The sequence below is a fragment of the Trachurus trachurus genome (assembly GCF_905171665.1).
Source record: "Trachurus trachurus genome assembly, chromosome: 21".
NCBI lineage: Eukaryota > Metazoa > Chordata > Actinopteri > Carangiformes > Carangidae > Trachurus > Trachurus trachurus.
The window spans coordinates 29,542,980-29,559,859 of NC_139899.1; the positions used below are offsets into that span (position 1 = coordinate 29,542,980).

At 41.1% G+C, this 16,880-nt stretch overlaps 1 protein-coding gene across 1 annotated transcript; it reads left to right on the top strand.

The window, feature by feature from the left end:
- Nucleotides 1-4,019: 4,019 nt before the first annotated feature.
- Nucleotides 4,020-16,562, top strand: nyx (nyctalopin; the record flags this gene model as incomplete). The annotated part of the gene is made up of 5 exons (XM_083996053.1): nucleotides 4,020-4,041; nucleotides 8,864-9,150; nucleotides 10,708-11,012; nucleotides 13,496-13,913; nucleotides 16,140-16,562. 5 exons carry the CDS (start codon nucleotides 4,020-4,022, stop codon nucleotides 16,560-16,562), a joined length of 1,455 nt encoding a protein of 484 aa, XP_083852179.1.
- Between the last annotated feature and the right edge of the window lie 318 nt (nucleotides 16,563-16,880).

Here is a 16,880-nt window from a genome sequence, read left to right on the forward strand (position 1 = left end):
CTCGCCGACGCCCCCTGCTGTGGGTGCAGGGGCTGCGCGGGCGGCGACATTCAATTTGGTATCGATTGGACGGGATTCATTTCTTTTTGACACACACAAAAAAATTATAAAGATTTCATTTGTAAATTGAACCGTGTCAGTCGTCTTATTTCCCCGGAGTGATTTGATGGTGTTGACACTTTTTTTATTCAGTTTTTTGCTTTAATTTTGAGTTTTATCTTAATTTTGGCAAAACAAAAAGATAAAGTAAAATGTAGATGAGTTACGCTTTTAGTCAGTTTGCTAATTATGTAGAAATACTTCTAAAAACACGTTTTGGCAAAAAAAAAAAAAAACGGGGCAATTCTGGATGTTTCCAAACTAATTAAATTTTGACTTTCTAATTCCGAACTCATTGAATTTACTAGAAGACACTTGCATTACCAGTTCTCTGGTGAGGTTGTTTATTTGTACAGCCCATTTTTACACAGTTTGTCTCAAAGGTCTTTACACAGCAGCATAACAACATCCTCTATCCTCTGACCCTCACATCCACTGAGGAGAAACTCCCAAAGGAAACATTAAGAAGTGGGGAAATAAACTAGTTACTAACTACTTCAAATTTCTGCCTTATGAATCACTTAAAACAATGACAAAACAATTCAAGTTGTCTTCAACACCTCTAGAGGTCTGCAGAGGTACTGCAGGAGGCAACACAACATTTTTTTTGTTTTTTCGCTTCCACATTTATGTTTAAAATAAAAAAGTAAATATGAATAACCATTGATTATCATGCACTTGACAGATATTGTTGATATTGGCATCAGTAAAGGGATAGTTTAACATTTTGGCAAATTGGCCCATCACCATAATCCCTATAGTCATAGCAGTAGGTTCGTTACCTTTAATTGTCGGTGCAAGCTGTTTTTAGAACGGCAGAGTAGAGCCGCGAGCTGCCGAGTCAAATACACAATCCAACAACTCCACAACGCTCTGGTGGACAAGTTGTGACCTGCACATTCACCACGCTATGAGATAATAACAGAATGTTACCAGACAGAGTTGTTTTAGAGGGAAATACAGAGACTGCTTGATGGAAAAACTGTCCCTGAAGGCAACGCACATCAGCGGTTTTGCATGAATTTCCCTCTAAAACAACTCTGTGTGGTAACGTTGTGTTATTATCTCATAGCGTGGTGAATGTGCAGGTCACAACTTGTCCACCAGAGCGTTGTGGAGTTGTTGGATTGTGTATTTGATGAGTTTGATGAAGGGAAACCAAGAAATCCCATGAGCCTCCGTAGCGTAGCTCTGAGCAGCTCACGGCTCTGCTCCGCCGTTCTAAAAATAGCTTGCACCGACAATTAAAGGTAACAAACCTATTCATATGGCTATAGGGATTATGGCAATGGGCCAAATTGCCAAAATGTTGAATTATCCCTTTAATTCATGGCACTAGGCCCAGTTTAATATAAAACACAATTTTATACAAAGATAGGAGGAGGAGGATTCAGGTGTGGTCAGAGCAGGTGAGCCGAAAACCAGACGACCCAAATCCAGAGGCCCGGCCGCTGCTCGCCTCCTCTCCTCCCTGTGTAAAAACCAGATGTGCAGAGAACATGGTGAGTGTGTGTGTGTGTGTGTGACATATTTCCTCATTAAGAGACTCATTCAGCTGGAAAAGATGGAGGAAAAAAACAGAAACCTGACCTGTATTTTACAGCTCGGACTGCCCTCGGACCATCTGTGGCAGCGTTTTAGCAGCAGGAAGTTCAAAAAACAGTGTTTACCCCCCAAAAAATTATTATTACTCTGAGAGTTTTCATGTTACTCCTCCTGAAAAAAAAAAAAAAATCAAGGTCACATGGTTTCTCTCTCTAATGTGCTGAGTAGGTTTCATAACCGCCGAGTCAGAGACACCCATTAAAAGCCCGTTGTATAATTTCTGTGTCATTCTGGAAAATAAGGTTTTTGGGACGTTGAAGTTGAACAGAGAGGGAGTGGACGGACGAAGGGACACCAGATTGGCTTTAGAGATATGACATCATCCTGAAAAGACAGAAAACATGAAGAAAGAGACATAAAACAAGTACAAAGAGACACAAAACAAGTACAAAGTGACAGAAAACAAAGACAGAGAGAGACATAAAAACTACAAAGAGACATAAAATGACTTCAAAGGAGAAAAAGATAAAACAGCAGTGGAAAAAGAGATAAAACACACGACAGAGATGACAAGTGTGACATCATGTTTTGTGTCACTCTGTGTGTGTGTGTGTGTGTGTGTGTGTTTCTGGAGGAACGTTGCGTCCCTGCAGCTCACACACTGAAATAATCTTATTTCACAAATTGTATTGATCGCCGCTCTCATCAGATCGCACCGCTGATCCTCTAATCCATTTCAACATCTGCATTTCTGATAAGTTCCTCGTTCCCTAACTTCATACTGTGTGTGTGTGTATATATATATATCTGTGTGTGTGTGTGTGTGTGTGTGGTGTAATCTGTGTGTGTTCCTAAGTTACCGCTCTGCCTTGGGCCGTTTGATCTGAAAGCTTTGCTGCTGCACTTCTGTAATCCTGCCAGCTGCCTACCTTCATCTCCATCACTCCATCACTCCATCCAGGGGATTTGACTGCCATTAAGAGATGGCTTTTTGTGTGTGCATGCATGTGTGTGTGTCTGTGTGTGTGTGTGTGTGTGTGTGTGTGTAGGGATGAAGTGTAAAAAAAAAAAAACAGTCCATCAGGAGGAGAGCTGTGTGTGTGAGGCTGAACGTCCAGGGAGCTCGGTGATGCAGCTGAAGGTGCAGCAGCGTGCAGCGTGTGGAGCGTGTATCGATCGATGAGGTGACGGAGAGACGATGATGATGGATACAACATGGACGGACGCCTGGACTGAGACTGTTCACACACATGGATGCACCTGTCTGCAGAGATCTACAGGTGAGTCGCTGCTGCTGCATCTGGTCTGCTCTGCTCTGCATGTTGGGTTGTTTTTAACAGGAGTGGTTGTGGTTGTGGTTGTTGGGGGAACCAAACAGGTCCCGAGGGGTCAGGGGTCAGTGTCTGTGTGAAGGAAGACATTGATTAATATCTGGTGTTTAAAGGTCAGAGCACTCAATTTAGAGGACGTAAGACGACCACAGAGAGACGATAAATGACCACAAAGAGACTGAAAACACCCACAACAGGATGCAAAGCGTTCACAAAACGATGACAAGTGATGAAGAAATGATGCAAAATGACAACAACAGGAGGTTAAATGACTACAAAATGTAAAATGACCAATGTGAAGTGTGAACCGTCTAAAAACAAGTTAATTTTTAGGTGATGAGTCTTATTTTAAGTGCAAAGAGATTAGTTTTGACTAAAATTGAGACATTTTGACAAGAAATAAGACAAATATTCTTGGAAAGATTTTGAGTTTTTGCAGTGTTGTTTTTATTGAGTGTATGTAAAGTGATGAGCCCTGTCAAAGACAAATTTCTGATACCCTTTGGGGCAGGCTATCTATCTATCTATCTATCTATCTATCTATCTATCTATCTATCTATCTATCTATCTATCTATATGACTGTGCAGAATGACTACAAAGACACGTCAAACAACTAAAACAGGATGCAAAATGACTACAATTAATGATAAATGACTACAATGAGATGTTAAACAATCACAGAGACTCAACAAAGATGCAAAGATACAACCAAAAAAAGCAAAAACAGACACAAAAATGACCTTAGTGACACAAACTGACATGCGGGTGGGGGTCTCAGGGGGATTATGGTTGGTTGTTATATAGTGTAAATTAGCACCCACGAAAGATTATGTAAGATTGTAAGTCTGTGCGTTTTCTTCTACATCTGAGACCTGAAACTACTACTAAGTGAAGTGAGTCATTTAACCGACAACTGGCTTTGTCATGTACAGTGTTTATATAATTCATAATAGTTCATCATAAGTGCTACTGTGTGTGCTCTCTTTTTGTGCCGTTTCAGACCTCCGTTAATCCTGGCATGTCCCAGATGAGAGACTACAGTAATGACTGTCATCACTTTCACTGGTCAGTCTCAATCCCTTCTTCTCTTTCTCCTTCTTCTCCTCTGTTGTGTTTCTTCTTCCTCCTCAGCTAGAAAACAGTCTCACACCATCTCCTATCTTAGTTTCCCCTCACACTGACTTTACTCCTCCACTGTTTTTGAGGCCGGTTGGTTGGTTGGTTGGTTGGTTGATTGATTGGTTGGTTGATTGATCAGACTAAAAGGCCGAACTGCAGCCAGCCAGCCAGCGTGGACCGGCTCCACAAGGCACAGACAATACCTATTGTTGTGTGAGGCTAATCTCTGATGTAAGCTGTTCTTTCTTAATCACATCATCGTTTCACCAGCAGCTGGCAAAGAGACAGTTCAGCTCTCAACCTGCCAGAGAGTCAACGTGACTCAAACATCAAATCATCGCTGCACCGCCGTCCGTCCTCATGTTGCTGCTGCTGCTGCAAAATCAATGCATTTAATCATGGGGACGGACGGGGTGAACACACTAGGAGCTGCATGTTTTTATCTGTTTTTAGTCACCAATGTTGATAGGTTTTGTAGGTTTTTGTTAGTTTCTTTGCATCAGTCAAGAAAAGAAAAAGAAAATTATTATTATTTTAACAGATGATGATGATTTTCTTCAGTAATCAATAAGTTGTTTGGCCTAAAAAGTGACAGAAAATAGAGGAAAATGTGCAAACAGTCTAAAAGTAACTGTATGGAAACAAAAATGAAGCATCAAATCCTAAAAGATGTCAATAGTTTGGCATTTTTGGGTTTAAAGCATGCAGTTTTTGACCTCAAAATAATGTTTCTAAACTCATTTAAGTGGTAGAAAAACAGTTAATATGAATGGTGCCGCCGCTGCTGCTGAAAACAACAGTGGCGCTAAGGCTAGGCCGCTCTTAGTTGTGTCAAAAACATAGACTGTTTGGTCAAAAATCAAAGTAGTAAGTCAAATCTAAACACAGATATGATTACGATACGTAATTTCAATTCAGCGTGATTTTCTTTTCTTCTTTTTTTTTGTCTTTGTCCTTAGTTAGCATGCTAACCGGCAAATAACCTCCCATAAACCCTCGTTTAGTTTTCTTCAGTATCTTGTGACAGTTGTCTGGATAGTTAACGGTTCATAACAAAGAGGAACAGCTAATAGTAAATTTGGCATCTTTACTTTTTAAAAAATATGAATAATTATAGGTTAAAACCAACAAGTTGTAGCCCAAACCAGAGTGGAGCCATTTGTAAGTTTTGCTAACGTAGCCCCGGCGGGTTAGCATGCTAACATCAGTAGAAGAAGTGATTTTAAGAATTAGAAACAAAAGAAGAGGTTTGGTTTCTACCTCTGGAGACAGATGTTGGTGAAGGGCCTTTTACAGGGTATATACAGGAATCTTGAAGTTAATTTAAATACCCTTTTAAGACTTTTTCAAGACCTTCTCAATATTTTTTAATACCTCACCGCCACTTCAAGGTGTAACCATTCACATCAATGACACTTTTAACTTAACAGTTTTAGTTTGTGATTAAAAATTACAATCACAACAGTCATGACATGTGCCTCAGCTCATTTGATTTTGTTTCTAGTAGGGCTGCAGCCGATATCCGAGTACTCGAGTACTCGCTCGACTTGGGCGGCATCCGAGTGCCATTTCTCTACTCGGATTCCTTCAAAATTTAAGACTTTATAAAGTCGTGAAAATACTTTTTAATACTTTTTAAGGGTTTTCCCAAAATTGATTTATCACCTTTTAATACTTTTCAAGGATACCCTGTTTTAAGTTTGATGTTAAATTATTAACGTTTCCCGAGGGTAGTAACAAATCAGCTATGCTAACATTAACAGTTCATAATGTTCAGTGTAACATTGTCCAAAAGCTGTATTTAAAGATTATTGGTAGCCTATTGCAGGGTATCCACGGGGTCTTAAAAAGTCTAAAAAAGTCTAAAATTTGAAAATCTAAATTTTAGGCCTTAAAATGTCTTAAATTTGTTGAATTATTGTGTTCAAGTCTTAAATAATTTTAGACAAGTCTTAAATTTTCTTATGCCCACTATGGGCGAGCATTTCACTCGCATTTGCCCCTAAAACAAACCGGGAAAATCACAAAAAAGAAAGATCACAACCTGAGATCGTTCAAAAACTACAAATCCCACAATTCTCTGGCCTCAACGCACCAATAACAGTAGTTACGTGTAAGTAAGGGAGAGCCCTCCAGAGCTGTAGGTGAAAAGAGGAAACAACGCCACACTGGTCCTGTTATGTTGTCCGTTCACACCGCATTTTCGCTTTGTGTCCGGTGAACACACCGTCACGTGTCGTTTATTCGTTACGTCCGCGGTGTAAAAGGCCGTAATGCAAAGACGCGTTTGGGCGCGCGACGCGGTAGACGCGACTTTTTTTTTTTTGCGACGCTACACCCGATTCTTTTTGTGCGACGGGACCTTCGCGTCTTCGTCCTTTTCATCGTGTTTGGTGGGAAGACCCGCAAGGGGCTTCCCACCAAACACGAGGAACGCTTTTTTTTCGCTCGAGTTTTGACGCGCGACCTAACGCGAGATACGCGAGATATGCGATTTATCGCTCGTTTTGACTCGCGTCAAAAAAAATCATTTTTTTTTTTTTTTTTAAATGTCAAAAAATTCACGAGCCCGCCCATTTATGCCTTTATGGATAGTACAGTTGAGACAGACAGGAAACGGGGAGGCAGAGAGAGGGGGATGACATGCAGTAAATGGCTCTAACCACTACGCCACGCGACGCCCCACTACAACAACATTTCTTCTCTCATCGACCATGGTTGAGGTCACAACGCTGCGCTGTAGCTGCTCTGGAAGTCCGAGACACGTCTATACTACAGAGACTGTAGAGTCAAAGAGGAGCAGAGCGTCGCTGTGTCGGACTGTTTGGATTTAATGAAGAAGCTGCACAGAGTCAGGTGAGCAGAAGCTGCCCCCCCCCCCCCCCTCACCGTGGAGCCGCTGCTGTCTCGCAGCCACCACCGACCCCTAGAATAAAACACCACTAAGCCGTGGACGACCGCTGCGTGGCTGAAATACCGACGGCCAAAACAGCCGCCACCAGGTCACTGACTGGAGAGTTTTAAAGTCGGCACATGAACGCAGCTCAGACCGGCCGGTGCCTCAGCACGGCGTCTACCCGTATGTTACCTGGGTCGCTACCGGAGCTTGATATGGAGAAAAAAAACGCCAGGCGCACGTCGCGGTGGAACCGAGAACAGCTGAGTTTTCCGCTCCTCCAGCTGAACAGATGATCTGTGGTGAAGACGTACAGACACCTGCCACAGTGTCACGGTGCATTAATATAAACTTCAACCTCAGAGCTGTCTGTCCTCAGGCTGTCCTGACTGTCCCTGAACACCACACAGAGACAACATGGAGCTGTGGGACAGGTTGAGTTTTATTTATCATGATAATTAATACATACTTAGTAACAAGCCTGTAAGTTCAACAAATCAGTATGCTACTGTGATTTAACTAGCCTAAAAAAGATGTAGTTTACATTTGTTCAAGCATTATTTAATACCATAATATATAGGCGTGACCAAAGGCCAATTTATTTACTTCATGTGTCAAATATTGTGTTGGTCATAATACAGAACAGGTTGTGGCTCGTGTCTGTTGATTTAAGAAGTTGAAATATTTACATGTTTGTCTATTCTGGGTCACATTAGAAGTCATCACATTTCAGGCCAAAGGTGAAGTGTTGGTGTTTTTACTGTTCTCCAATGTAAAAATGGGTCACGTTTGACCCTTAACATTATTCAAGGCTTAAAGCCATCTGCCTGTTGGTTGCCAGTGAATTAAATAAATAATGTGTTACATAAACATGTTTAATTTCGCTCCCCAATTCCTTTTGTGCCCCCAAATAGTTCACTTTAGGCGTGCTCCTTGGGAAAAATGTTATGGTAGAGCCCTCGCTACCGCAAATGCTCAATAAAATGCTCCTGCGACACTTCATTGTGCTTTGTTGAATGTATTTTCAACTACAAACAAGCCTAACACACAGCTTATATATTGCAATCAATTTCTAATTTTGTGACTCCGCATTTCTTTTGTATGTTTTTGATTTGTCATGATAGGTCTTAAATTTCATCCATAATGGTCTTAAAAAGGTCTTAAAAAGTCTTAAATTTGAGCTGGTGAAACCTGCAGAGACCCTGATAAGGCTCATTTGGACACATCTGTAAAATGTAGGTCAATAGGCCTACAAAAAAAACATTTTTCACAATCATTTTTGAGTTGTTAAACAGCTAGCGTCAATATTAGCAGCTTGTGCTTTTCCTGCTATTAGGGGTCAAAAGGTCACAAATGTTCTGAGGATTAATAAAGAAACAATAGGCTAGTATAACTCAGATTATTATCATTAATTGGCAAAAGCAACACAGAGTAAGGACTGATAATTGATTATATTATGTTTATGAAATGTCACTTGCACTTCATTTCCCAATACATTTATATTAAACTCATCTTTTAATCATCTATAGTATTTTATATTCAGTCCTGTGGTATAAATTAATTTATGAGAAGCTCACATAACAACGTGTTTGATAATCAGTTTGTTATACTTTTTTTTTTTTTTTTTGCCAAATAGCCTATTCAATTTTCTGCTTTTCTCTGTTTCATATGATGGGAAACTGAATGTTTTGTGGTTTTTGGCTGATGATAGAAGAAAGGAGTCTGAGTCATGTTGAAGATGTCATGTTGGGCTCTGTGAAAGTGTAGAGGAGCTTTTATCTCTGAGCCTTTGATAACCTCCTCCTCCTCCTCCTCCTCCTCCTCCTCCTCCTCCTCCTCCTCCTCCTCCTCCTCTTCTTCCTCCTCCTCCAGTCTCTGTGCTGTGCCTGCTGCCCCAGGCGGTGCTGGCGCGCTGGGCCTGTGTGCGCGCCTGTCCGACCTCCTGCTCCTGCACCCAGGAGAAGAGCTGCAGCGTGCTGTGCGACCGCTCCGGCCTGCCCGAGCTGCCCAAGGAGTTCCCCTGCGAGGCGTCGGCCATCAACCTGGACAAGAACCGGCTCAAGTTCCTGTCTGAGCGCGCCTTCGGGACGCTGCCGTCCCTCAAGTCTCTGTCTCTGGGCCACAACAACATCTCCTTTATCACCCCCGGCGCCTTCAAGGTCGGCTCAGCTCTGCAGTTTGAGGCTGGGAAATTTGTATACACTGCAAAAACTCAAAATCTTTCCAAGAATATTTGTCTTATTTCTTGTCAAAATGTCTACATTTTAGTAAAAACTAATCTCTTTCCACTTAAAATAAGACTCATCACCTAAAAATTAACTTGTTTTTAGACAGTTTTCACTTGTTTCAAACTAATTTTCAATTGAAATAAGTAGAAAAATCTACCAGTGAAAGCAAGTTTTTTGTGCTTGTAATAAGAAAGAAAAACTTGCTCCACTGTCAGATTTTTCTACTGTTTCTAAAATTTGCTTGAAAAAAGTAAAAAAGTGTCTAAAAACAAGCTACTTTTTAATGTGATGAGTCTTATTTTAAGTATAATTAAATTTATTTTGACTAGAAATGACATTTTGACTAGAAATAAGACAAATATTCTTGGTAAGATTTTGAATTTTTGCAGTGCAAAATATCTGTTCAATAACTTTTTATTACTCAGAGCACAGTGGCCCTGGCTAACTTAAAGTTTTAGGAGCACAAGCAGAAAATCTAGGGGTTAAATCAACTTGCTAAGCAAATAGCTATAGCAGATACCTCTGTATGTAATGATAAAGCATGTTTCAAAATACATCATGATGTTTTATACAGTAGATCCTCAGAGTCCTCCTGTGTTAATGTGTAGGGTTGTTCATCCAAAAACGAATAATAACAATAATTTTGCTTTAGTTTAACTGCTCTAATCATCACTAAATTACAATGTTTTGTGAAACCAGGTTACTCTGAATAATAATTAACAGCTGAGCTTTCTGCCTTAAGCAAATAAACCAAAACCATCTGCATGATTAATAAAGTTTTTTTTTGTTTTTTGTTTTTTAATTAGCACACATTTAAACTCAATGGTGCAAGGAAGGAACGAAGCCCAATGGGCTTGTACAAGAGTTCCACCACTTCTAATAATTACAAGCAATTCAGATTTCAGAGGCTAACAAATAAACATTGAAAAGGGAGATAAAGTGCATACATAATCAATGTTATATGAACAAAATGAGATAGAAAACCGAGTTATTAATAACAAGTAGAGACAATGGAAATTAAGTACAAAATATTCATATATTCATATATATATATAGGGGTTGAAATCGTAGAGAAAAGGCATAGAATAAGGATGTAGGGAAATGGAGAGGGCGAGAAGTGACTCTATGTAAAATATGGAGGATTCATGAAAGGTTAAGATGTTTTTTTAAGCTACGTTTTAAAGAGTGAGTGGGAAGATATGGATCTTAACGACTGCTGGTTATAGGTAGATAAGATTTTCTTTATTTTAAAAATCCTTTTAAAAAACAGCCACTTGTTCCTTCTTCTAGTTTATACAGAGGTTTATTTTAATCAGTTGTGTTTTCATCCTGCAAACAAACACGTGTAAAGTAAATGAGAACCACAGAGTCTCCTGTTGAAAGCAGCTGTGTCTTAATATTGTTGATAATTTGGTGTTTTGTAGAAGTAAATGTGAACATGTGATGAAATGGAAACGAACATAAAAACACTTTAAATCCTCTCTGCAGGGCCTGGGGAACCTGGTGGAGCTGAAGATGGCGCACAACGACTACATCAGCTACCTTCACACGCGGACGTTCACGGGCCTGAAGAAGCTGGTGCGTCTGGACCTGTCGGACTGCAACCTCTTCAACATCCCCGACCGCATCTTCATCGAGCAGACGGCGCTGAAGGAGCTGCTCTGCTTCCAGAACAACTTCCGGAGGATCCCGGGGGCCATCCGGGGCATGGAGAACCTGACGCACATCTACCTGGAGAGGAACAAGATCGAGGCCGTGGCCTACAACTCCCTGCTGGGCCTGGGCAGCCTCAAGTGAGTCCTCAAGCATCGTCATCATTCATCATCATTATTATAACCATTCACTGCAAAAACTCAAAATCTTTACAATAATATTTGTCTTATTTCTTGTCAAAATGTCTCATTTCTACTCAAAACTAACCTCTTTCCACTTAAAATGAGACTCATCACCTAAAAATTAACTTGTTTTTAGATCATTTTCACTTGTTTCAAACTAATTTTCACTTGAAATAAGTAGAAAAATCTGCCAGTGAAAGCAAGTTTTTTGTGCTTGTAATAAGGAAGAAAAACTTGCTCCACTATCAGATTTTTCTACTTATTTCAAGTGAAAATCTGCTTGAAAGAAGTAAAAAGTGTCAAAAACAAGCTACTTTTTAATGTGATGTTTCTTATTTTAAGTATAATGAGATTAGTTTTGACTAGAAATAAGACAAATATTCTTGGTAAGATATTTGAGTTTTTGCAGTGTTCTTATTATAATAAACAGTTGCATGAATTTGATTAAATGAGGTCATAAACAGATCATTAGGAAATAAACTGAAACCTGCAGTGCAATGAGTTGTTATTCATTTCTTCAACTCTTTCACAAATTGTTGATGAGTTTCTGTGTTTTTATAGAATTTATTCGTGATGATGATGTGATTTTAAAGGTTAGAGGGTTGGAGATCCTATTCTGGAGCATTTTTTTTTACTACATTGTTTGAAATCCTCTTCACACTCCGATTGCAACTAATTAATTTAATGCTTTTTCACAAAACATTTTTTAAAAGTCAGTCACCTGTGGGACGAACAATCCTGTAAAAACAACATCCAATCATCTTGAATGCGACGTTAAAGCCAATTGGAAAGGGGCTGGGACTTTTGACTTGTGTATTTTCAAAGTGTAGCCTGATGATAACCGTTTTTTCCAGGATCTCCAACCCTACTTTAAATATTCCTGACGTCAGGGTTTTCATTCATAAAATGTGTTATGTGAAAAATATTCTCATTAATGACTTCTAAGGCAGAAAAACACAACATCAGGTCGATAGTGAGTCACTAAATCCAACATGACTCAGAATAAACACACTGCTCTGTGGGGATTCATCCTTCACTTCTCTCCACCTCCACTGTGACACACTTTTACTAAACGGTTGCACTTGTCACATGTGGAGGCAGAGCAAAGGTATGTTAATGAGCCCTGAGTCTCGTCTGCAGGCGTCTCTCAGCAGAGGCCTGTGTGTAGCCTGAGAGACGAAGCCCAGGGCAAAGCAAAAGCTCAGTCCTCCCACTATGATTTATAACACAGATGATCTGCTTTTAATCCATGTAAACATCAGGAAATTAGTCTGTTTTAATGATAACATTTTACATCTGTGACCTTTTCTTTTTTCTTGTTTAAAGATTTATGTCTCGTAACATATAATAATTATGATTTATATAGTTTCTGTTGCACATCTTATTCTCATGGATAGAAATGTCTCAGTGTTTCTCACTTTTCTTCTCTAATCTGAAGTTAAGTTATTGTCTATAATGTGTCAAAAAAGCCTCAGGTCTAAACTTTTAGACGTTCAGTTCACAGTGATGAGTTGTGAAGCTGAAACCGGAGATTATCACAATAAAAGCAACTGCACTGCAAAAACTCAAACTCTTTCCAAGAATAGGCTATTTGTCTTATTTCTTGTCAAAATGTCTCATTTCTAATCAAAACTCATCCCTTTCCACTTAAAATAAGACTCATCACCTAAAAAATTTACTTGTTTTTAGATCATTTTCACTTGTTTCAAACACATTTTGGTAACACTTTACTTGAATTGGTATTCATAAGATTGACATAAAACTGTCATAACCATGACATAACAGCTGTCATAAACATCAATGAATACTTATGACAGCTGTCGTTAAGTGTCATTCGGTAAGTTATGTCACTTTTGATGCAAAGTTGACATTATTTGAGATGTTTTTGTTCTGACAACTTGACATCATTTTTAAAGTTTGGCAATTAGGTCTGCTATGACAGTTTAAATTGTCTCTTTTTTTTTAAAACACATTTTAAGTTTAAATTGTCTTTATGTCAAGTTGTCAGAACAAAAACATCTCAAACAATGTCAACTTTGCATCAAAAGTGACATAACTTACCGAATGACACTTAGTATTCATTGATGTTTATGACAGCTGTTATGTCATGGTTATGACAGTGTTATGTCAATCTTATGAATACCTATTCAAGTAAAGTGTTACCCACATTTTCACTTGTAATAAGGAAGAAAAACTTGCTCCACTGTCAGATTTTTCTACTTATTTCAATTGAAAATATGCTTGAAAGAAGTAAAAAGTGTCTAAAAACAAGCTACTTTTTAATGTGATGAGTCTAATTTTAAGTATAAGGAGGTTTTTTCTTTACTAGAAATGACATTTTGACTAGAAATAAGACAAATATTCTTGGTAAGATATTTGAGTTTCTGCAGTGTGTTTTGGTCGCTTTATTTTGAAACTCCTCCTCTCTCTTCCTGTCTCAGGTACCTGAACCTGCAGGAGAACCGCATCAACGTGATCCACGACGAGGCCTTCCAGGACCTGGTGCGTCTGGAGAACTTCTACCTCAACGACAACGTGCTGGTGGACCTGCCGCGGCTCGCCTTCAGGGGCCTGAGCCGCCTCAAGATGCTCAACCTGGGCGGCAACCAGCTCGCCAACGTGTCGCGCACCTGGTTCGGAGACCTGGCGGAGCTGGAGATCCTGTTCCTGGACCGCAACCAGCTGCTGTTCATCGAGGAGGGGGCCTTCGAGAACCTGACCAGCCTGATCACGCTGCACCTGAACAGCAACAACATGACCACGCTGCCCTTCCCCGTCTTCCAGCCCGTCTACTTCCTGGGACGCCTCTACCTCTTCAGGAACCCGTGGGAGTGCGACTGCGGCCTGGAGTGGCTCAAGGTCGGCAAAATAATCAGCCATCATAATGAACATTATCATTGTTATGCGGATGATATGCAATTGACCTATAGACCAGAGCGGCATTTTTATGCAAATGAGAATGACTGATGCATCCTGGGTAATTTAGGGGCAGCACCCGGCATTTTTACATTGCACTGTGTTTTGATGGAGCGTAGACTAACTAACAATCAATTTGAATGTTTTATTTTTTGTTTCTTTTGTAGCACTATGTCTCATAATTATTTTGACACCCTCTTTGAAACCCACCGTTCACGCTATCTTGAAAAATTACAACTAATGAATCTACCGGTATGCTCATTTAGCCTCCCACAATGATCAATGACTCCACACAGTGGCCAGAAATGTCTTACCTGGACATCTACACGTATTTGGTGGAATCACCGGGAGGTTTTGGCTCAGTGTTGTCTGTAAATAGCCTGTTAATAGCCAACTTTTTGTTAGTTAGTTTGTCAAGCCAGTTAGGCTGAACTTTTCAATGGAGGGATGCCGGGCGCTGCCCCTAAATTACCCAGGATGCCTCAGTCATTCTCATTTGCATAAAAAAGCCGCTCTGGTCTCTGAATGGAAGTTGTTGTCATGTCTCCATGACAACGGACTGTTGCAGGGGCGCATGACGTCTGTCCGACTACCCATTTCTCCGACCATACATTTCTTTATTTTTGCGTCCATTAGTCCGACCTCCCATTTCTCCGACTTAAGTAGCCCTAACCCTTAACCTTACCCTAAACCTAACCTTAACGCTGTAGAATGGGTAGTCGGAGAAATGAGCCGTCGGACTTTTGGGCAGTCGGACTGATGTATGCTCCCCCTGTTGCAGTCCGTAGCGAAAGACAGTTGGTGTTTTTACAATGTTAAAAAACAGACTAAAGTAGTTGAATTCACGTGTTTAAGGTGAACTTTCACCTCCAGAGGGTTAACAACGGTAGAGGGGACTGAGCAGTGACTTTCACCTGAGAAAAAAAAGCGGAGGAAAAGAGGAGATGCAGAGCTACTTGGAGCTAATGTCTGGAGAGGTGGGACTATTTTTTCACAGTGAGGCTATTTTATTGGATAATATGTATTTCTGGTTTGGGGGGGGGGAGTGTCAGCGGGCGGAGCTCACGTTTTTCCAGACTGGCCAAGGGGGAGTATAAGGAAGTACCGGGAGGTGGAGTCACTTGAGTTCAGCGCATCCTGACGTCAAGTCTGCCAGCACTTCCAATTCGCCCGTTTGGAGACACGATCTCAAAGAAGTGTAGAAATCAATTAAGGGAGTGAACAGACTTTTTTCACCTCCAGGCGTCATAGAAAGGCCACGGGAACACATAGGACCACTACAAAACCTGTAGAAAGTGGATTTTGCATAATATGGGCCCTTTAAGTTTTAGCTTTTTTTTAAACTGTTGTTGTTAACTGTTTTTAACTGCTGTTCTTGTTTCTGAGATTGTGTTGTTAAAGCACTTTGAGCTGCATTTGTGCATTAAAGGGATAGTTCACCCTAGAATGATATTTCGCTCTTTATCTACTCACCCTCATGTTGACTAAGGGCTGGAAGAATTGTCAGAGTCCACCGTCCCTTCTCTTAGTTACAGGGGTCTCGGCGTAGCAGTGCATTTCAATGCAACGGTTGCAAAGGGACACTGGAGCTCTTCGTAAAAAAACACACACAAAAAAACATCCAAATACCTCCATGATGCTCGTATGTAATGTCCGTCTTGTGCTGAAGCCCCAAATTGCGTAATTGTCCCGAAAAAAATTAAATAAGTCTATATTTTTCCAAATCTCGCGTGATTTGCGCCGGCGTCAGTGCGGTTACTGCGAATCACGCGAGATTTGGACGGACCAGGAAGAGGAGCTTCGAGAAGCTTCCGCTACAAACAAGCTTAAAATATAGACTTATTTAATTTTTTCGGGACAATTACGCAATTTGGGGCTTCAGCACAAGACGGACATTACATACGAGCATCATGGAGGTATTTGGATGTTTTTTTGTGTGTGTTTTTTTACGAAGAGCTCCGGTGTCCCTTTGCAACCATTGCATTGAAATTCACTGCTACGCCGAGACCCCCTGTAACTCAGAGAAGGGACGGTGGACTCTGATAATTCTTCCAGCCCTTAGTCAACATGAGGGTGAGTAGATAATGAGCGAAATATCATTCTAGGGTGAACTATCCCTTTAAAGGTGCTCTACAAATAAAGTTTATTATTATTATTATTATTATCAAGGAGTGGATGGAGAGCTACAAGCTGGTGCGGGACGTCCCCTGCGCCTCTCCGTCCTCGGTGGCGGGGCTCGACCTGGGCGAGGTGGTGTTCGCCAAGCTCAACGGGACCTGCGTGGACCCGGGGGAGCTGAACCTGACCACGGCGTCCTCGGAGGTGGCGTCCACCACGGAGAACCGCTTCAACAGCCTCATCTCCAAGCTGCTGCAGCAGGAGCTGAGGGAGGAGATGGGCAACGGCACCGAGAGCCTCCGCAACGGGACGCTGCTGCAGGAGGCCGAGGACGGGCCGCTGTCCGCCGCCCCCGCCGCCGTCAGAGCGCGGCGAGGCCCCGTGGACCAATGGCTGCTCGGCCTCGCCGCGCTGTGGCTCCTCTGGGGGCTGCTGGGCCCGCCAGATGTTCACATCTGTCTGAACTGCACATGAGCAGAGGCGTTGCAACATTTCCTAGGGCCCTGAGCTGGAAGGGGGCCCCCGAGGGACGACAGACATCGGTCCATATCAGTGACAACCTGACATCGAATGTTGTGCATAGTCAACCCAGTATCATGTATAAAAATGTAACCACCCTATTAGTCCAGTCATTTTATGAGAAAAGGTTAAACAAATTGCAACAGAAGCAAACTCAACTGATTTTGTATCCTCAGCATGTCCTGAGTGAGAGAAAAAAAGCCCCGAAGAATCCCATTAGGGGAAAGTTTCGAAAAACACCCAAACATATCCCATTTATACGCATATAAAACA